The sequence below is a fragment of the Populus nigra genome, chromosome 15 (genome assembly GCF_951802175.1).
Source record: "Populus nigra chromosome 15, ddPopNigr1.1, whole genome shotgun sequence".
In the NCBI taxonomy this organism is placed as follows: domain Eukaryota; kingdom Viridiplantae; phylum Streptophyta; class Magnoliopsida; order Malpighiales; family Salicaceae; genus Populus; species Populus nigra.
This window is the reverse complement of record NC_084866.1, coordinates 2,045,920-2,067,828: the sequence shown is the minus strand read 5'-3', so window position 1 is coordinate 2,067,828 and position 21,909 is coordinate 2,045,920. Positions and strand designations below refer to the sequence as shown.

The window sequence follows — 21,909 nt, the reverse complement described above, 5'->3', positions numbered from 1 at the left end:
ATTACGCCGGATTTTCTGGGTTAGTGCCCACGTTTTTGTTCTTATTTTAGCCAAGTTCTTGATTGATTCCAAATTCATTTTGGAGAGGCTGCTTTTGATCTTCTGAGCGTGATTCCTATGCCATTTGATTGTAGTCTCAACCCTAACATCAATCTCATCCCCTAAAACTACAAATAGGCTGCTTTTGATCTTCTGAGCGTGATTCCTATGCCATTTGATTGAAATTCATATATCTCATCCCCTAAACCTCACCTAACCATCCCCCACAAACCGCACCTAACGAATTCAAGAAACCACCAAAATCCAAGAAACCACCAACAAATAAAACAGATATATATGAACACAATCAAAGAAAAACTGAGTTCATTGTACGAGTCCACAATGCATAACTGTGAATGAACAGTTGAATCATCAAATCTTTTAGTTTTTTTGTTATGATAAAGCAAAAAGAAAACACGCAAGCGAACAACACATAAAATAATTGAAGAGATTGAGCAAAATTTCTCCTCACTTCATACTACAACATGGAATAATGAGAACTCAAGTACAAACTAATGTCAAAAAACTTCTAACATCAGAAACACCATTTTCCCCTCACTTCTATCCAATCGGATTGCTTGATACAGTTCAGCAACATATCTCGATCGTACCATCATATCCTGCAGGAAAAAGTTATGATGTCAGTGAAAAAGAAAATGAAAAGAAAAGAGGGATCATTTACAAGTACAGAAGGACAGGAGAAGATACATACTGGATGTATTCAACATTGATTTTTGCGGATGGAGAGTGTGATACAGCAGAAAAGGCATCACCTGGCAAGAGAATAGTAGAAGGGCATGGTGATTTTCTGCAGAAATCCACCACCGTAACCTCAGTAGTCCCATCCTTGCATGGTCTGTTAGTTGCACTTAGGCACCTCAACCTGTAACGCCTTCCACAGGCAGCGCCATTATCCCACAAATCTTCACTCACAGAAACAAACAAGTTTTCTGGTGGGAATTGATCCTGTCGATTACCATGACACTTGGTAGCTGCACAAAAATATATCCCAGTAAATCCATCAGACAAAGAAAGCTTGAAGGAACTTTTAGACAAGAAATAGTAAAGGGAAAACATGAAACATTTACTCACGTAGATAGGGAGGATTATACGAAGTAGCAGTGCCAATGTCCCCAAGAACAATGCCTACTTCATAGGTGAGAAAGCTGATGGCTACAATTGCTATGGCCATAAGTGCCATGGTTAGAGAGAGCTAGGGAGAGGAACTTTTTAGCTTAGCTTATCGTACCCCCCCAGGTGCCGGATTTATAGCCCAGCCCCCTTTTGAAAGTGAGGGCCGACCTGGTGATCATAAGAATCACTTTTTTATTTTAATAATGGTTAAAAAAAATATAAATTATATTTTAAGATTTTATTTATAAATTTAAATTATTAAGTTAAGATAATTTTTTTATACGGTATTAAAATTTTAATAACCAAGCAATCATGATGTTGAATTCATTATTCTTATTTATTTGATAAAAATTAAATATAATATAGTATGGATTTGTAAAAGTTTTAAATTCAAAAATTAAAATATGTTAAAAAATAATATAAATTATATTTTGAAATCTTTTCTACAAGTTTAAGTTATTGAGTTAAGATGAATTTTTAATAATTTTTTCATACTATTTTTTTATAAAATACAATATATTTATTAATTAACTATTATATCCACTAAGTATATGAATTAACAGTTAGAAAAATAAAAAGAACTCAAAGAGTCAGAAAATTTGCTAACAAAACTAATAATCACAATAAACCCTGAATAAAAAAAAATAACCCAGCTAAATCAACTTTTCTAAAAACTTCTTACTTGGCTATATTTCAATAACATTGATTTTTCTCTCCATGATCATATTCAAAATACACACAGAAAAAAAACTTATTATATATCTTGAAAATATCATTGAATTCAATTTATACATAAACTTCAAGGCGGCATAATATTTTCTTTTTTAATCCCATTTGATTAGATTGTAAGAATCTGAATCAATGACCGGCATGGCATCTAACTATTTATATATTCTACTTAAAAGTTCATAAACCGTTGTATTTCCCTAAAGCAGCTGCATTCATCCACCGATATCTAGTCATGTATGTCATGATCAGCTAGTGGCTGCCAACGTTGGTTTGCCTTCTTATAGAAAGTACAAACTGAGAGGAATGCTACAAGCGCAGCTATCCACTTTTGACTTTACAAGCCCAAACATGCATGTGTGGCAAATAAATAAATAAATAAAAAGTTGTGGCTATAGACGTTTTAGACATGAAAAGATTGGAATTTAAGTGTCTTTCTATTCAAAGATTTTCGAGTGTTTTTGTCTTTGGTTTTGTCATTTATAGGCTTTTTGGTATTTTGTGAATTTCTGAGGATATTTACTTCGGACCATTCAAATGTTTTTACTTAACAGAATTTGGTTTTGATTTATTAGTATTTAATTTCAACGGTGTTCCCCGACAATGCTTATTCACACCAGCCACATCCACTCAGAACCCCTCGATGCCCAGTGGCTGACGTGTCCCAACACGAAACTGCAACAAACAAAACTGAGTTGAAGCTTCGATCACGCTACTGGTGCAGAGAAGAAAGCCAATGAAGGCACCAATCATGCGAGAAAAAAGGTGAAAATAAAGAGGTGATAACAATCATGTTACAGTGTTTTCCTGAGCCCTTTGAGATTATGTTTTAATTAAGTTCAACGGTGTTCCGACAATGCTTGGTAAATAACAATCTGCCATGATTACATAAGGAATGAAGGGGTCTAGCATTCACGTATAAAAAAAGAAGGGACCTCTTTACAAACTTGTCCGGACCTAGAAAAGGGTCCAATGAATTTGCCGCTAATAAATGAACAGTGCATTAAAAAATAGCGAGGAGACCACAAACCCAACAGAATAAAGGCCCCTCCCTGCCTGCTGACCTCTTGCAAGTTGCTTCTAGCACCTGATACCAAGGCATTTGATAGAGTCATCAGGAAAAACAAAAAAGAAGAAGAAATATTGCATTATGTGTGTAACATATATTATTTAAAATGTGGGTGGTGAAGAAGACTGGTTCTCAAAAAGAAATTGGTATCAAAATACATAAATTAAAGTATCCTATTAAAATGAGGAAAAATAGACTTATCATTGTTTACACCAAACAATTTTTTTTTATTATTTGGATCGATTTGATGTACTGATCTCAAAAATATTTTTTTTAAAATAAAAATATATTTTGATACATTTCAGCACGAAAAACAACCGCAACCACACTCTCAAATAAACAAGTTTGATTAGCTATCTTGATCTCTAAAATCTAAAATCAAAATCGAGTTAAATTTATTTTGATCTCTAAAATATAAAAAAGAAACCTTACCAGGATTATCCAATAAAGTTATAAAATTATTCCATTCGGTTAATTTTAGAATTTAATTAGATTAGCTTTTATGGATATTTCATACAATTCAATTAATTTACTATCTCTAGCGTTATTGATTAATAGTAAATAAAGTACAGAAAAAAAAAAAGGGAAAGAAAAATATGTCTGTGTGTACATTTGAGATTTAAAGATAGGTAAAAGAAATAGAAAAATTATTTCGACAAAAAATCGATTAAAATTGAAACATTTTCATTTTTAATTACCTTTTAAGGATATTTTTGGGACGAGGGAAATGGACTAGGGGGATTACATTAATTACAGGGGTAATGTTCGCCTCATTTACTTGTGTCTGTCACAATTTATGGGGCTGAAAATCTATTAAATAAATTCACTAATAACACGAATCCTTAGATTCAATATATATATTTTTTTTGGAAAGAAATTAAGTATATATGGTTTTTCTTAGACCAAAGTTTTTTATACAAGTGGACATATAGTTTAACTAACAGTCATGCATCATGACTTGCTTCTATTAAATAAATTCGAGTCCAATTGATTATAATTTATTTATTAATTATGTAGCGTGGAAGAGCTACTCCCATCAGTCCAAAAGCTGCAATTACCTTCTGACGAATAAAAACAAGCGACCGTGTATTTGTATTTTGAAGCGTGATAATTATTTTTTAAAATTTATTTTTAATATTAATATATTAAAATAATTTTTTAAAAAATTAATTTGAAAACTTTTTTTAAATTTTTTATAAAAAAACCATGTTAAACCACATGCATTTCCACCTTGCCAGTTGCCATCCTTGCCACCAGCAACACTACTTGCTCAAGCCTGTGTTTATTCCGACTCTCGACATATATGCTCTATGCTTTTGTTTTCTGTTCTTTGTTCATCACATGAAATCTTTTTGATGTTCAACATATAAATGTTGTATACCTGTACTGTCCTAAAAAATGCAACGCGAATATATGAAAGTATAGATCGGTGTTTATGGTTAAAAAACTTTTATGATCATTAACTTCAGGATATAGAATTAATCAGGATCGATACATATATAAAAACTGATTTTAAATACGTTAATAATAAAAAAAACTGATAATCAACTCAGCGCAACAAGAAGTAACCTTTCAAGTACTTACAACTTTAATACTAAATTAATGATAGCATGTCAAAATCTTGCTGAGATTTATAATCTAGAACTTCCTGTTCTTTTCGCCTTTGCTAATTCTCCTACTCCTTCCCAGTATGGTCTGGCCAAGGAATGGATTGATGAAAAAACATTAAGGGCTACGATGGGCTTGATTTTGGGAACAGAACAATGAAATGAACAACAACTTCAGTTTTGGCCCAGAGCAAATCAATAAGCTCTTTACCATAGAAAGAAGCAACCCACCTTTTACTGTAATTATAAAGCCCGATCTAAGAGTCATTCCGGAACAAGGCCGAGTCCAAAAGCTGCAATTACCTTCTTTCCTCCTCCTCTCTTACTCTCTTTCTCTACAACCACCCTCCCTTCCCTCTCACCACCGTCTGCAACCCCCCCCCCCCCTCCCAAACCACAACGACTCTTCATTTTTCTAGCCAAAACAATTGTAGTGTGTTCATGAGCTATTTTGTAGATGGTATTTATATGAAAGGTATCATCAAAGGTTTGTAGACCATAATTTGTAGATGATATTTTTTTGGCCAGAATTAAAAACAAAATTAATTTATTATGGATGATGAATGCTAATTGATTTTTAATGCATATATATAAATTAATTACTTTGTGTGGAAAGCTATTTGTGAATGTGTCTATGAGATGAGACATATTGTGGTCAATACTATGTTTAATTTTTGTCATAATAGATTTCAAAAGGTTGGAGAGGTTGAGTGTCTTGAAGTGACATTAACAGAAGATGAGATTGCTTATCGTGAGAATGTTAAGGATATAGGTTTGTCCACGAGCGTTCCAGGTCTGTCCACGAGCGTCCCACGTCCATCCATGAGTTGAGATGATATTGTTCCTCCTCATACCTGCATGAGTATTATAGACCTGTCCTCGAGTTGGACGAGTTGGAGTGATGCTCCAGGTCCATCCACGAGTGCTTCAGGTCCTTTTATAAGTTAAGATGATTATTAGATATAATTGCATTTATTATATTTTATGAAAATTATGAATAGATGTATAATTAGTTTAATTTTAATAAAATATTATGTTAATTGTCACTCTAATTTTATTATTTATGATTAAAGATGATATGTGTTATTTATGTGAATTGTGTTTTGATATTGAAAAATTAGCTATTTGAATTGTACGAATTACTAATTTTTAGAAAAAGAGTTAATAGCAAAAAATTTATCTCAGAATTAGTTTGTTAGAAGAGTTGCAAATCCTATATACAACTCGAGTGTCACAATTAGTATTTTATAACTCGCGTGTTGTAGATGTCAATTACAACTTGATTAACTATGCTAAATTCTTAAATAATATTCTAAGTGTGTTAACTAATTTTTTTTTAGATGTGCTAATTTCGCAGAACACTCAAAAAGGTGGATAGAGACTATCGATCATTAAAAACAACTTTTTATTTATTTATTTATTTGCCACACATGCATGTTTGGGCTTGTAAAGTCAAAAGTGGATAGCTGCCACTTGTAGCATTCCTCTCAGTTTCTACTTTCTATAAGAAGGCAAACCAACGCTGGCAGCCACTAGCTGATCATGACTATAGATATCAGTGGATGAATGCAGCTGCTTTAGGGAAATATAACGGTTTATGAACTTTTAAGTAGAGTATATAAATAGATAGATGCCATGCCGGTCGTTGATTCAGATTCTTACAATCTAATCAAATGGGATTAAAAAAGAAAATATTATGCCGCCTTGAAGTTTATGTATAAATTGAATTCAATGATATTTTCAAGATATATAATAAGTTTTTTTTCTTTGTGTATTTTGAATATGATCATGGAGAGAAAAATCAATGTTATTGAAATATAGCCAAGTAAGAAGTTTTTAGAAAAGTTGATTTAGCTGGGTTATTTTTTTTTATTCAGGGTTTATTGTGATTATTAGTTTTGTTAGCAAATTTTCTGACTCTTTGAGTTCTTTTTATTTTTCTTACTGTTATTTTCAATGAATTATCTCAAATTCAAAACTTTAAACTATTATATTAGGTCCTAAGATATAATTTATATTATTTTTTAATACATCCTTTCAAGTAAAAGCTTTTGGACTTGAAACTTGTACAATCCCATATTATCTTGTGCTTAATTTTTATCAAATAAATGAGATAGTGATATTCGAATTCTTGATTGTTTGGTCATCAAGATTCTGATACTATATTAAAAAAATATCTCAACCTAAAAGTTTAAGCTATTAGGTTAGGTCTCAATATATGATTTATATTATTCTCTAACATACTTAATGGATGTAGTAGTTAATAAATAAATATATTGTATTTTATAAGAAAATAATATGAAAAACTGTCAAAAAATTATTTCAATCCAATAGCTTAAAATTGTAGATGAGATCACATGCTATAATTTATATTATTCTCTAATATACCCCATCAAGTAAAAGTTTTTTGGACATGAAACTTGCAGAGACCCATATTATATTGTGCTTAATTTTTATCAAATAAATAAGGATGCAAACTTATGACCGCTTGGTCATCAAAACTTTAATATCATGTAAAGAATCATTTCAACCACATAACTTAACCTTATAAAAAAAATTTCAAAATATAATTTATATTACTTTCTTTCTATAACAATTAATCAACTAATATGAGAAAGTGATTCATATTATCACTAGGCCGGCCCTCACTTTCAAAAGGGGGGTGGGGTATAAATTGGGCTATTGGGGGGCAATTACTAATTAAGCAAAGTTCAAAGTTCCTCTCCCTAGCTCTCTCTAACCATGGCACTTATGGCCATAGCAATTGTAGCCATCAGCTTTCTCAGCTATGAAGCAGGCATTGTTCTTGGGGACATTGGCACTGCTACTTCGTATAATCCTCCCTATCTACGTGAGTAAATGTTTCATGTTTTCCCTTTACTATTTCTTGTCTAAAAGTTCCTTCAAGCTTTCTTTGTCTGATGGATTTACTGGGATATATTTTTGTGCAGCTACCAAGTGTCATGGCAATCGACAGGATCAATTCCCACCAGGAAACTTGTTTGTTTCTGTGAGTGAAGGTTTGTGGGATAATGGCGCTGCCTGTGGAAGGCGTTACAGGTTGCGGTGCCTAAGTGGAAATAACAGACCATGCAAGGATGGGACTATTGATGTTAGGGTGGTGGATTTCTGCAGAAAATCACCATGCCCTTCTACTATTCTCTTGTCAGGTGACGCCTTTTCTGCTGTATCACACTCTCCATCCGCAAAAATCAATGTTGAATACATCCAGTATGTATCTTCTCCTGTCCTTCTGTACTCCTAAATGCTCCCTTTTTTTTTCCACTGACTTCATAGCTTTTTCCTGCAGGATATGATGGTACGATCGAGATATGTTGCTGAACTGTATCAAGCAATCCGATTGCTAGAAGTGAGGGGAAAATGGTGTTTCTGATGTTAGAAGTTTTTTGACATTAGTTTGTACTTGAGTTCTCATTATTCCATGTTGTAGTATGAATATCTATCTCCAATAAAATCTTGATTAGACGGATGTCACGTATGATTATACTAATAACTACTATGAAAACAAAGATTACAGAGCAAATTTAACAATAATAGAGTGATCCATGCATGCCCTTCCAAGATGAACATATTGTTGGAAAATTTTCTCGTGGAAATTAAGTTGGACAAGTTATCATATCCAAATTCAAGGTTGAGGGCAAGAATTGCCATAATTAACATGCATCAATAATCAAGTGTTAATAACCTCATTGTTATAAGCTGCTTTTTTCCTAGATTTTCAACGCCAAAGTTATAGCATTTATAATTCAGACTGAGATAATCAAGGTAAATATCCTAAAAAAGAGATCAAAGATTTGAATTAGAAATTTATTTTAATCATCTAATCAAAGAAAATGTTCAAGTATTTTCTATAATTTATTTTATTCGATTTTCTTAAATGTCTTGTTATATAACTATATAAACTTTAATGAGTTGAATGTAAAATGTACATCAAATTATCAAATAATTAATAACATACTTTTCTATTCTAAATTTTCTTCTTGGTATCAGAGCATGCCAATCATATCTTATTCTAAATATTAGCTTTTGCTTTTATTGGTGGGCAGCTTTTATGTTATCTGTCCGACCATTTTAAAATTTATTGTTTTTTATCCTTTTAGTTGTCTATCAAATATTTTATTTACTATTATTTTTTAACAATACATCAACTCATGATAAGGAGAAATCTCAAGATCATGTGGATGGCCAAGAGAATTGAAACCCTACATCAAGAGAAAGATATAAAAGATAAACAAGAGAGACTTAATGTAAATTATAAGTTTGTGCATAAGAAATAAGTTGGTATAAAAGAGATCACCCAAAAAAAAATAAGAATTCTTCTAAAAAAAAAAAGAAGAAGTAATATGACAAAGAAGTCATCATAAGATGAATGCATCAATTTAATAAAGAGTAAGATAAAATAGAATGACCACTTGAAGAATCAAATATTAAAAAAAAAAAAAAGAAGAAAAAAAGAAGAAGAGATGTTTGGTTAAAGAAATGTGTTAGCAGTCATAAGAGGACAAAAGTAGCTAAGAATAGACATGTTCAGAAAAATATAATTATTGAAGATAAGCATACGAGGCTATAATAGCAATAGAAGTAGAGTATATTAAACCCATAAAGATTAAAATTATTATGAGTCTAAAGGGGTGTGTTAAGGAGATAATCAAGTTAAATATCCTTAATTATTTTCTAATCAATAAAAAAAAGGAATCAAGAAATTGAACGGCTCATGACAATCAATAAATTACTTCAATAATCTAATCAAAAGAGATAATCAAGCATTATCTATAATTTATTTTATTTTCTTATATATTTTGTTGTACCATTATATAAACTCTACATGAGTTTGAAAGTAAAATACATACTAAATTATCAATAATAACATCCTGAATTTTCTTCTCAAACAAGGCCAGGACAGATACATACACATGTTTAGCACTTCGCAGGCGTCCATAGAATTGAGACCTCTCCTTTCCACTGACCCAGGAGTGTCGAGTGGGGTGTGTAATCTGTCCCACAAAATGATATGGTCAAAGCTCAGCTAGGCGACTATCCTTAAAAGGGACAGTCTTACTCCTTCAGAACATCGATACCTTTTTCAACAACTCTTCAAGGGTTCATATTGGAAGTTACGAGTGCGCATGATCATCGAACTTTGTCTTGTTCTCGCATGCGCCCTACTTAACTTTAGCTCTATACAACTTCTGGCTGATGTTTGGCTGTAATTCTAGCATCAATGAAACCTACCTCTCGAAGCTTTCCACCTATATATCCATAGAGCTGTCAAATCTTTGGCTTTGTATATATATATATATATAATCATGGGCACCAGTAAGCCAGAGTGACTCCTCAATCATGGCTATCTTATCACGTAGTTAGTGGTGGAATAGTTATCTCATATATATATATAGTGGTCTAATACCTTATTGAAAATGTGATTTTTGACATCACATTCGAGTCCTAATCATAAAGCATAATGCTCTGGGTAGTGAGATCCATCATTCTTAAATAGCAGTGATTCAAATCAAAGCATCATCCTAATGGGGTTCCCCTTCTTCTAGCTAGCTAGGGCATATTAATATGCACAAAATCAAGTGTAAGATGCCACACCTAATTAATTAAAGACCTGCACGAGGAAACATGGATGATGTGGTAGAGTACTTTAAGCTTTTTTTTTTTTTTTTGGGGTATAAATCACGGGCTAAAGTACAAAGCCAAATTCTCCCTAAAAAATAGATATATAAAAAGATTAAAGTTAGCGAGCCAATCAATAACAGTATTCGTCACCTTTTAAGCATTGAACTTTTTAATCTCTAATTAATGGAGAGTGGTGCTCGCTTTTGAAGCTGGAACGTAATAGAGTTCCTCCGCAACTGAAAATGATAGTAGCAATAAAACATTGGTTAAATAAGTAGTTGGATGCATAGCAGATTCAAGGGTTTTGATTTTGAATTGTCAAAAAAACATCTCAATTTAATAGCTTAAGCTGTTAGATGAGATTCTAAGATATGATTTATATTATTCTCTAACACACCCCCTCAAATGAAAGTCTTTTGGATTTGAATCTTGCACAGACCAGCTTTACCTTGTGCTTAATTTTTATCAAATAAATGGGAATGATGAGATTCGAACTCGTGACCGCTTGATCATCAAGGTTATAATACCATGTCGAAGAACCATCTTAACCCAAGCTTAAGCTATTAGATGAGATCCCATGATATTATCTATATTATTCTCTAACATGAATCATAATGTAAGTTAACCTAGTGAAATTCTAGTGATCTGCTAAATGAATTCTTGATGTAATCAAATCATTCAAAACAAAATATTTATGTTTATATAAAAATAAATATACCAAATAAAATCGAGTTAACCTAAAAACCATCCAACAAGAAAAATTGATCAGCCTCTACCAGGTCTTACGATGACTCGATTGATCCATCCAAGCCTCTACCAGGTCTTACGATGATTTGTATGTTGTGTTATGACTATGATCGATTGTGAATTAACAAAGAGTTGACCGTGGAATAGTGAAGGGCTGGGTTCAGTCGGGGATGACAATTCGTAATTTATGGCGTTTACTTTTAGATCAAAAGATCGCCCAGAAGAATCCTTTCTAGTTAGTTCTAGAAAAACTGGCCTCCTTTTGCAGCAGCAACCAACCAGATTTCTTATCACATCACGTTTCTCTTCATGATATTCAAATTGTGTGAGACACATTGGGTGGATCAGTCACCTAGCTTCGGGTCAAGAGTGCTCACCTTCGGGTCAAGAGTGCTCACCTTAGCAAGGAAAAGACAGGCGGTGTCACCATATTATGGCCCTCATAGATGGCTGCGATTGACATGGCACAATACCAAAAACCTGTTACAAATGGAGATGAAATGGTACAGTCCGATCTAACCAACGATATTTCATGCTAGAATCATGCCAGGGACGACAAATAAAAATGCTAGAATCATGTCTGGGACGACAAATAAATTTACAGCCCTTATCTATAAAGAGAATTATTAAAAAAAACTATTATATAATATTTCTAATATTTCTTTTATAAAAAGTATCAAAATCGTAATTAAGTTCTAAACTAAATATAAAAAATAAAAAGATATGAAATAGTAGATTTCAATCCTAATTCGAGTCTGGAAGCAAAAATAGTTGGAAAGTCAACTACTATCATTAGACCTTTAGAATTATATGGCACGGTTTCAATTATATAAAGCATTATGCTTGTTTTTATTGTATTACGCATTGGACTAGTTCGAAACTTCTTAAAATCTAGAAAATTTTAATAATTAAAAATTTAATATAATAAAAACAAGTATATCAGAGAGAAAGAGAAAGTGATCTAACTGAACTTATAGAAACTAAAGATTCTAAATATTTTAGTGAGGATCTGGTATTATTAGATGAAAATCTGATTTAAACAGATTATGTGGATGGCATAACATATATTATTATAAACCATTAAGATAAGTCTAAGTCTAAGAGTAGATTTTATCGCATCATATTATATTAGCACATTAAAATTAAAATGACGAGAGAACAGATCATTGGATCAAATTTAAATTTTTTTAGGTGGTTTCAGAGTTATTTTATTATTTAAAGTCACTACATTACTTATCAAATTATTGGATCTTTTAGAATCAAGTTTCAGGCTTGGTTGCTGCTGTTTGAACTAATTTTATTAATTTTTCTAGGATGATTATTAATATTTTATTATCGGTATGTTTGATTTACTGTATCTTTTATTTATTTATTTATTGTGATTTCTGTTTTTAATTACTTTTTTTTAATTTTATATTATTCCCAATAGAGAAGTAGAGATAGATTTTCATAGCCTATTTAAACTTCTTTAAATCTCTTAAAGTAACTATTATTGTTCTATTATCTTCCGCCTTCATAAAAAAGTTCCCACGTCAATTACAGCATCACATTCCTGTGTTGGAAGCAAGGTTGTCAATTCCGTTCCGTTCCGTCCGGAATGGCCGAAACATTCCATACCAATTCAAAAAACGAAACAAAACGGAACAAATTTCATTTCATTTTAAATCTCGGTCCGTTCCGGATTTTTCGGCTAAATTCCGCCCGAAACGTTCCGGTTCCATTCCACATGTTCCGTTCCGCTCTTGAAAAGCCATTGAATCAAATTGAACCTGGACTAAATATGGATTACAAGTACGATTATTTAGTTCCCAGGATGATGCTCGAGATTGTAGATTGCTTGAATGATCATTTCCAAATCCTTGGTGTTGCTTCTGGAAATAAGGATGAAGACTACGAACACCTTTGAATCTTGATCAAACAAGAAACCTACATAGACAGCTTGTATGTTAATCTGATATATATACGCAATAAATTCTTTGCTATTTCAGTCTACATAAACAGCAAAGCATCATTAATTGCTATACAATCTAAATATTAATGATTATAGAAACCCCAAATGTGACATACTATCCAAAATTTGCAGTAGGATGACAGTGGCTGGCAGACACCATTTAACTTAATCGTGCCTTCTCTGAGCATCATGTATGTGTGGCAGATAGTGTTGAAGTTTGGTACCAAAGCTGGAACATGATTACTTTGTAGTAATCTACTGCATTGCTATCTATCTATTAGCTGATAGTTATCTATCTGTTAGCTGATAACATTATCTAGATTAGGATGTTTCTTTCAATTCATTTGTTTAAGCTTATCTAGGATTAGACTAGCTTGTTATACAACTCCTTTGATAAAAGAGAACATAGCTGGTACGTTTATTTAGTGTTTCATTTTTTTGTAATGTTTGTTTCCTTCTATAAATAAAACACTGGGGATGACAGTAACTAACGGAGATATTTTCTGCTCCTTGTTCTTTCAACTATTAAGACTTTGTTCTTTGTTCTTTTTTCTCAGTTCATAAACATTAGTTTGTTCTTTATATTTTAGTTTTTTACAACAATTGGTATCAGAGCACCTCTGATCTTTGAAGGGTTTGGGAGTGAAAACACGAGAGAATAGTAAGGTTAAATCAAAGCTTTCTGCTTTGAAGGGTTTGTGAGTGAAACATGAGAGATTAAGTGAGTTTTTTTTAAGAAATGGATTCTGCAAATTTTCCAGCAAAAACACCAGTTTTCACAGGGCAGAATTATGGTGTGTAGGCTGTAAAAATGGAAACATATCTCAAAGCTTTTGACTTGTGGGAGATAGTGAAGAGTGATAGGCAACCCACTCCATTAGGAAACAATCCTACGATTGCACAGATGAAATTTTTCACTGAAGAAAAGGCAAAGCGATTCAAAGCTCTTACCTGTCTTCATAATGCTGTGAGTGAAGAAATCTTCACAAGGATTATGGCTTGTAAATCTACCAAAGAAACATAGGATAAATTAAAAGCAGAGTTTCATGGTGATGAGAAGTCAAGAAAGATGCAGGTTTTAAATCTTAGAAGACAATTTAAAGGTCTGAAGATGAGAGAAACCGATACCATCAAAGACTTCTCTTCTCAAATTTCAAAACTTGTGAATCAAGTGAGACTTTTGGGAGAAGATTTTCCAGATTCAAGAATAGTAGAGAAAGTTCTGGTAAGTCTACCAGAGAAATTTGAACATAAAATTTGCTCTTTAGAAGATTCTAAAGATTTTTCAGAAATGAATTTGCAAGAACTAGTAAATGCATTGCAAGCTGTGGAGCAAAGACAAGCTTATAGACAAGAAGGAACAAGTGAAGGAGCTCTTGTTGCAGTTTACAAGGAGAAGAGTCGGGCTAAGAATTTTTATAGAAACAATCAAGAAGAAAAAAGAGAAAAAGGGAGAGGTTGGTAATCTAATAACTGGCAACATAACAACAACAACATCTTCACTGAAGGGAAAGAGAAGAAAGAACATTTTCCTGCTTGCAAATTCTGTCAGAAAACAAATCATCTTGAAGCCTGGTGTTGGCTCAAGAATGCACAATGCCGAAACTGCAAGCAATTTGGTCACATTCAAAGATTCTGCAAAAATAAAGCAGAACCAGAAAAACAAGCTCAAGTAGCCGAGAGTTCAGAAGTGGAGGAAGATTTTTTATTCATGGCTACAATACATGAAATGTGTAACACAACCAAGGTAAATGACTCATCATGGCTTATTGATAGTGGCTGCACTAATCACATGACTGCAGATCTGAGCTTATTCAAAGATTTGGATAAAAGCTATCTATCTAGAGCTAGAATTGGGAATGGGAACTATGTGAAGGTTGAAGGAAAAGGAGCAATTGAAGTAGAAACTTTGTCAGGTGCAAAAACTCTTAAAAATGTTCTTTATGTGCCTAAGATCAATTAGAATCTAGTTAGTGTGGGACAATTAATTGAATCTGGTTACTCAATATTCTTTAATGATGGAGCATGTGATATTAAAGATAAAAATGGAGTGCTACTGCTTTCTGCAAAAATGATGAACAAAAGTTTTAATGTTGATTGGAGAGAAGTGTGTTTGAATGCTAACACTTGTGAGAACAATGAATCTGTTTTTTGGCACAAACGGTTGGGGCACTTCAATTATGCAACTTTAAAGAGAATAGTTGACCTGCAGATGACTCACGATTTACCAGATATACAGGAACAAAAGAGTATTTGTGAAGCCTATCAGTTAGGAAAACAAACTAGAGTTGTTTTTCCTGACAATGCATTCAAAGCACTGTCAAAACTCCAGCTTGTACACACAGATCTGTGTGGGCCGATGCATAATGAATCATTAAATGGTTCAAAGTATTTTCTTCTATTTGTTGATGATTATAGTAGATTCTGCTGGATTTACTTTTTGAAATCAAAATCTTATGTGTTTGCTGAGTTTGTTAAATTCAAAGCAGCAGTTGAACTAGAAACAGGAAACATGTTTGAAGATCTGAGAGGAAGAATTGGAATGTGTAGCTTTGGAACCAAGGAGGAGTGTTGAAGTTTGGTACCAAAGCTGGAACAGGATTACTTTGTAGTAATCTACTGCATTGCTATCTATCTGTTAGCTGATAGTTATCTATCTGTTAGCTGATAGCATTATCTAGATTAGGATGTTTCTTTCAATTCATTTGTTTAAGCTTATCTAGGATTAGGCTAGCTTGTTATACAACTCCTTTGATAAAAGAGAACATAGTTGGTACGTTTCTTTAGTGTTTCATTTTTTTGTAATGTTTGTTTCCTTCTATAAATAAAACACTGGGGATGACAGTAACTAACAGAGATATTTTCTGCTCCTTGTTCTTTCAATTGTTAAGACTTTGTTCTTTGTTCTTTTTTCTTAGTTCATAAATATTAGTTTGTTCTTTATATTTTAGTTTTTTACAACATATAGATGATTATGTCATAAGCTAATGATAACTGCAAATACATTGAGGCTCTGAATCTCAAACTCATGTCCTACCTGCTATATATGGCGGCAGTCTGTTCGTTTTCTGGGTAAGATCCCACATCTGCAACAGAAGGAAAGCAACCCCGCATGCATTCATAATGCACCAATTGTTGATTTCAAGAGAACCCATCTGCTATATCCCATCCCTGGAAGTCTCATTTAGATTAAAATCCCCATTTCATTTCGGACCATTTTGGACTCTGTTACCTAGCAGCTTGCATTATAGGAACAAAGCAACGGTTCGTGGCGTGTGGAAGCTCGTTAAGTTTTTCCAGTTTTTATATTCTAATGATTCGTCTCCAAGTATAATTATTTCAACCCGTAATTTTATATATCTAATAACAGTGTTTCTTTGAGAGAGGTAGGGGGCATGAGCATGAAAAAGAGGAAGTTGTGTTGAAAGGGAGTGGAACACAACTCCGTGGAAGGCAAAGATCTCTTCTTGTGTAGATAGCTTAGAAACTGATGAATATATCAGTATATCATTACTAAAAAAAAAACATTGTATCAAGAAAAATTTACCAAGTATAAATCTTTTGCAATACAAACAGGTTCCAGTGAAGACGCATTGAGTTTGGTCCTGGCTAAGACCCAACCATAATTGAGTTTGATAGTACACTAAGTCCCGGGTGTTGGGTCTAGAGCTGACCAAACCCAACCATGATTGGGCTTGGCAATGCGCCAAGCCCCAGCCGTAATGGGATTAGCAGTGTGTCAAGCCCTGAGCATTGGGTCCCATGTTGGCCAAACTTAAAAGATGATTGAGTCTAATACTATCAATTCTATAGATTTTTATATAAAAGTATAAATGAATTATTTCTCAACAAATAGATTTAATTAAAAAAGTCTATACTCCACCAAGAGTACCATTAAATATATTAAAGTCTTTCATGGTTATTTCTCCATCTTTTAACTGGATAAAATAAGCGGAATACAATTTATAATGCAACTCAAAATATCTCAAAAATAAAGTTACTCTCCAATTTCTTTTCTCTATAAAAGAACAAAACTCATGGGTTATAAATACACCATGAGACTTTAAGAACAAAGATTCACAATTTTCATTCTTTCTTTACTGCACACACACACACACATATATATTTATTTATTTATTTATATATATATATATATATATATATATATATATATTTCTCTAGAATATTATTATATGTTTTTTTTCTCTAAAAAAATATTTATTTAAGTGTTAGAAAGTCTCTACCTTTACTAAATGAGATCTTTTGCAACAAGCTACATTGACCTAATAAATATCAAGTATAAATGAGATTATTAGAACTAAATATATAATTATTGAACTTGAAAGCCCTATTCTTAGACTAAAATTTTTTGAGACCATCAGAAACTATCTCAGACGATGCACCTCCTGAGCCTACATTGCCTTCAGCTAAAACAGTTGTGCCAAGTTTTCCACCTTCTGTCTCTATTTCAAATTGGAAACTGGAAACCATAAAAGTAACAGGCTCATGTGATCATGAAGACATCTTGGTAATAATGCAGTGATATAAAATGAAGTGGACATACATCAATGGAGGTTTCCTTTTACTTTATTTTTTGGATCATGTATCTATTAACTGCAAAAGGTTGGAAAGGGACACAGGAAATCTCACAATCGAAAGAAGATTCAAGCTGTAATCCAGAAATATATCAGGTAATCACTATTAAGCTACACAAACCTTTAGAGGAATGAAGATGCAGAAAACCAAGGAAATGAAAAAAAGAAAAAAGAAACCCTGATTTAAGTCTCTCGATGCTCGATTACTGGAGGCGACAATAACAGTTCCAGTAGTCAGCAATCTGCTTAGAATTCCAGATAAGGCCACAATAGCAAATACGTCAACACTCTGTAATATAGAAGCAGAAATCTTAGGTCATATAACGAGCTGCAAATTCAATGAGCTGTTTTTTTCCTAACTGGTCCTAGCAGCAGATAAACAACTTCTTTAAATAATCCCCCGTTGGATTTCTTGCTAGAATCTAGAAAGGCAATCCAGGTAGAAGTTTGAAGAAAAAAGTTAGCCACAGACTGCCATAACATTCAACAAGATGCAACAACATTCTCAACCAATAGCATATCATGAATTGATTCAATGGAGACCTATGGCTGCAAAAACACAAGTTCACAGTTACAAGTACAATATGCAGAAACTCCCTGGCGATAGGTTTACATCGGGGGAATATAGAAATACAGCTTAAACACCGCGCGACGAAATATTTCGCAGATGAAAATCGTTGTTTTAGTCATGAATAAAAGGATTAGAGGTAAGGAAATATAAATGATTTTCTTAATAAATTTCTCATGTTACCTGTATTTCATCAAAGCAAGGAATGCTAGCCCCTCTTTGATCTGCTTGCTGGTCTATGAGAAACTCATCTGCTACAGCAGGAAGAAATTATTTATAAGAAATTAATTTTTGTCATGAAATTATTTATTTATATATGAGTAAACAACGGTCTAATCCCAAACTACATTCCAATCCCTGTAGATTCCGAGATGCTGAAGTACTACATTCCATTCCCTGTAGATTCCGAGATGCTCAACTTCAGCTGTATGGTTTACTGTTTATCAATGGTAACCCTCAATTTCTCTTGAAGTTCTCTTAATTAATGTTTATAAGCTATATTGTTAACGTTGAAAAACTTTTAATTGTATATAGGTTAAACTGAAATATTTATGAATTTACAAGGACTAAAATATACTTTACCCCATCTATTTAAGCTCTCCAAGCAAAATTCGAGCCCTCTTTCCTTTCAAATGCAAATCCAAAACACCGAAAGTGTTAAATCACTGCTAATCCATACAACAACCAGCACCACCAACCACCAAGGCGGCCGGAAACACAAGAATGGCGGGGCAGAGCCTGCAAAAGTCTCTCATAACTTACCCAAATCCACACTCACATTCTCAAATCAGGTCTCCAAAACAACCAATTAGTCCTCACCAAATTCACTGCCACATCCTCTGATCTTCAAGCCATGAACTATGCTACTTCTTTTCTATTCTCACCCGAATCCGATACCAGTCAATATGATATATTTTTATACAACACTACCATCAGGGCATATGCCCAAACTAGTGATTTAAAGGCTAAAGCTATTGATTTGTATAATAATGTCATGCTTGAAAGGAAAAATTGCCCCTAACAAATTCACTTACCCTTTTGTTCTTAAGGCTTGTAATGGTATTGGGGACTTGAACTTGGGTAAATCGGTTCATGGGCTGAGATTTAGGTTTGGTGATGAAGTTAATGTGCAAAATACTTTGGCGCGTATGAGTTGTTGTTGTAGAGGGAAGGAGGGGTTGAGCTTCCACGAAAGGTGCTCGATGAAATGTGCAAGTTGGATTCCGTTTCGTGGAGTGCGATGATTGGTGGATACGTGCAGGTGAGGAGGTCTAGTGATGCGATTAGTTTGTTTAGGGAATTGCAAATCGAGGGTGTTTGTCCTGATGAGATCATAATGGTTTCAGTTTGAGTGCGTGTATGGGTTTAGGTGTGCTCGAGTTAGGGAAGTGCGTGGAATCTTACGGTGAAAGGGTAGGGTACAGAAGAGTGCTGAGCTTAGTAAAGCGTTGATCGACATGTTTGCTAAGTGTGGTGATGTTGATAAAGCTTTGAACTTGTTTAGGAGTATGAGAGCGAGGAACACTTTTTCATGGACTTCAGTGATTGGCGGCTTAGCACTGCGTGGTCGTGGTGTAGAGGCTGTTGAGGTGGGGTGGCCACGGATGTTGCTGTGTTTATTGGATTGCTTTCTGCTTGTAGTCATTCCGAGTTAGTTGGATATTTTTATTCAGTGAGGAAGATTTTGGCATTGTACCGAAGATTGAATACTATGGATGCATGGTAGATGTTATGCAGGGAAGGATTTGTAAAAGAGGCATTGAAGTTTGTTCAAGAAATGCATATTGATCCTAATCTTGTCATTTGGCGTACTCTGATTAATGCTTGCCGTGCTCATGGTGAACTCAAGCTCGGAGAGAAAATTAACAGGCAGCTAATCAGAAATGAGCCCAGGCATGAGTCCAACTACGTACTACTGTCCAACATCTGCACAAAAAATGTACGATTGGGAAAAGAAAACTAGGATTAGAGAGGCAATGGGCATGAACGGAATGAAGAAGATACCTGGGCATTATTTCTGAAGAAACAATTTTTCCATGTTCATATCATAGGACACTGTAATGTCATAACAGTATGCTAACCCGTCCACATCTGTGGTCGATTAATAATATCGGCACTGGTCTTTGTATAGCCTGCAATTGGCAAAATTGGTGGTCCTTGTATAGTTGTAAGCGATCCCGGGGGACATCGAGTCGCAAGGGGTGGATATTCAAAAGCCAAAAACACATGGTCAAAATTCTAAAAGCAGGGAAAAACGTACATAAATCAGTTTCCTATGGCGTTATTGGGGCCCTCTTGTGGACTTCTTGTTCGATCCAACGGGCAAATCCACAGGAAAAATCGATCAACCAATACTTTTATAACGAGGACTCCTTGACGTCTTTCGCCGGTCAAGAAAAATTTCTCAGCCGATATGGGTTGTTCGAATAAACGTGGATTCCATGAGCTGGAAACGTAAGAATTGTCCATGAGCTGTATATGGAGGTACTTCTATGAATCAGCTGGCAGCATATACAATGGAGGTACTTCTATTTTGCAGCTTCCGGGGGAAAATGCTGCCGGCATGAGTTCACTTCCGATTATGACACTAAGTTAATGCCCCTTCGGCGCCACGATTGTAGCAGATCAGATAGAGAGTGAGACATTTTGATCCAAAGGGTTCATCACTGTCATCATTATTTCACATATTAGATTTAAAATTGTTAATGGTTTTAACCTTTGTAAATTCCATTTTCATAGATATGAGTTGAGAGAGATTTCACTGAGTAAAAATGGTTACAGTCAAAGAATGATAAACCTTGAAATCCCGATGTATTTTTCTTTGAGAATCCCATTTCCATGTGCTTCTAGTTGACTGTAAATGGCATGTCAAAGGTTCTAGCATGGCAATTTATGTCTCTAAGCTAATGGGTTTGGGCTACTAGACTGATCCTTTTTCTCTAAGCTAATGGGTTTGGGCTACTAGATTGATCCTTCTGTCTCAATCTCTGGAGTGGGATGTGTAGCAGCCACAGGACAAATTCTCCAATTTAGAACATAAAGAAAGCATCTCTGGTTTTCAGGACTAGCAAAGGGATGTCCTCTTTTCTCATAGAAGAAACTTCAAACACCAGCCACCATAACAGAATGTCTAGGGCAAAATATTGCAAAAACTAGCAGAAAGTCTGAAATTTCGTTAAAAAAATAAAAATTGTTGAACTTGGTTGAGATTGGGCCGTTTATGATGGGACAAACTAATACATAAAGTGGAATTAATGTGTATTTAATTGATTTTTAAAAAAATATTTTTTATTTAAAAATATATTAAAATATATATTTTTAATTTTTAACATGACACATCAAAACTAATTGATTAGGTGCACTCATGTTGAAATATAGGAAAACTCCATTCAATTCTCTAATTCAATATCCATATAATGATTTTTTAAAGATATTTATTGCATGTAATTATTAAAATATGTTAGTTTAAAATAGTATAATACACAACTTACTATTTAAAAAAATAAAATATATAAAAAACATCATTTTTTTTGAAAATATAAAAATCTCTCTAAGTGGTGAAAACATGTATGTTTTAAGTGGACTCTACAACTTCGAGTATGTATATATATTAAAAGAAGCTAAATTGTGTGGAAATACCATCATAAATTATCGTGGATTGAAATAATAATTAAAAAAAAATTAAACCAAGTAGAGAAACCACTATAGCATCATTTTCTCATAAATCACAGTGAATTGGAGTAGTATTTTTTATTCTAAATTTTGTTCGATACTAAATTTATTTTTTTGTGCGCATAATTGAGCTCTATTGAGCCTGAATTCACATTCAA

At 33.5% G+C, this 21,909-nt stretch overlaps 2 protein-coding genes and 1 pseudogene across 2 annotated transcripts; 2 read left to right on the top strand and 1 right to left on the bottom strand.

The window, feature by feature from the left end:
• Window positions 1–333: 333 nt before the first annotated feature.
• LOC133674500 (EG45-like domain containing protein 2) lies at window positions 334–1,296 on the bottom strand. The gene is made up of 3 exons (XM_062095636.1): window positions 1,132–1,296; window positions 752–1,031; window positions 334–659 (listed from the first exon to the last, which is right to left on the bottom strand). The coding sequence occupies exons 1-3, from the start codon at window positions 1,238–1,240 to the stop codon at window positions 653–655; spliced, it is 396 nt and encodes a 131-aa protein (XP_061951620.1). The 5' UTR covers window positions 1,241–1,296; the 3' UTR covers window positions 334–652.
• Window positions 1,297–7,260: 5,964 nt separating this feature from the next.
• Window positions 7,261–8,065, top strand: LOC133674932 (EG45-like domain containing protein 2). Its single transcript, XM_062096231.1, has 3 exons — window positions 7,261–7,426; window positions 7,527–7,806; window positions 7,886–8,065. The coding sequence occupies exons 1-3, from the start codon at window positions 7,318–7,320 to the stop codon at window positions 7,890–7,892; spliced, it is 396 nt and encodes a 131-aa protein (XP_061952215.1). The 5' UTR covers window positions 7,261–7,317; the 3' UTR covers window positions 7,893–8,065.
• Window positions 8,066–13,727: 5,662 nt separating this feature from the next.
• LOC133674658 (pentatricopeptide repeat-containing protein At4g21065-like) lies at window positions 13,728–20,209 on the top strand (annotated as a pseudogene).
• Window positions 20,210–21,909: the final 1,700 nt, after the last annotated feature.

What these genes read in the sequence shown, in the direction of transcription:
- LOC133674500 (XM_062095636.1), bottom strand. Translation starts at nt 1,240, where the DNA reads ATGGCACTTATGGCCATAGCAATTGTAGCCATCAGCTTTCTCACCTAT. An exon ending in GTATAATCCTCCCTATCTAC is followed by an intron (nt 1,032 to 1,131) that starts GTGAGTAAATGT and finishes ATTTTTGTGCAG; the next exon opens with CTACCAAGTGTCATGGTAAT.
- LOC133674932 (XM_062096231.1), top strand. Translation starts at nt 7,318, where the DNA reads ATGGCACTTATGGCCATAGCAATTGTAGCCATCAGCTTTCTCAGCTAT. An exon ending in GTATAATCCTCCCTATCTAC is followed by an intron (nt 7,427 to 7,526) that starts GTGAGTAAATGT and finishes ATTTTTGTGCAG; the next exon opens with CTACCAAGTGTCATGGCAAT.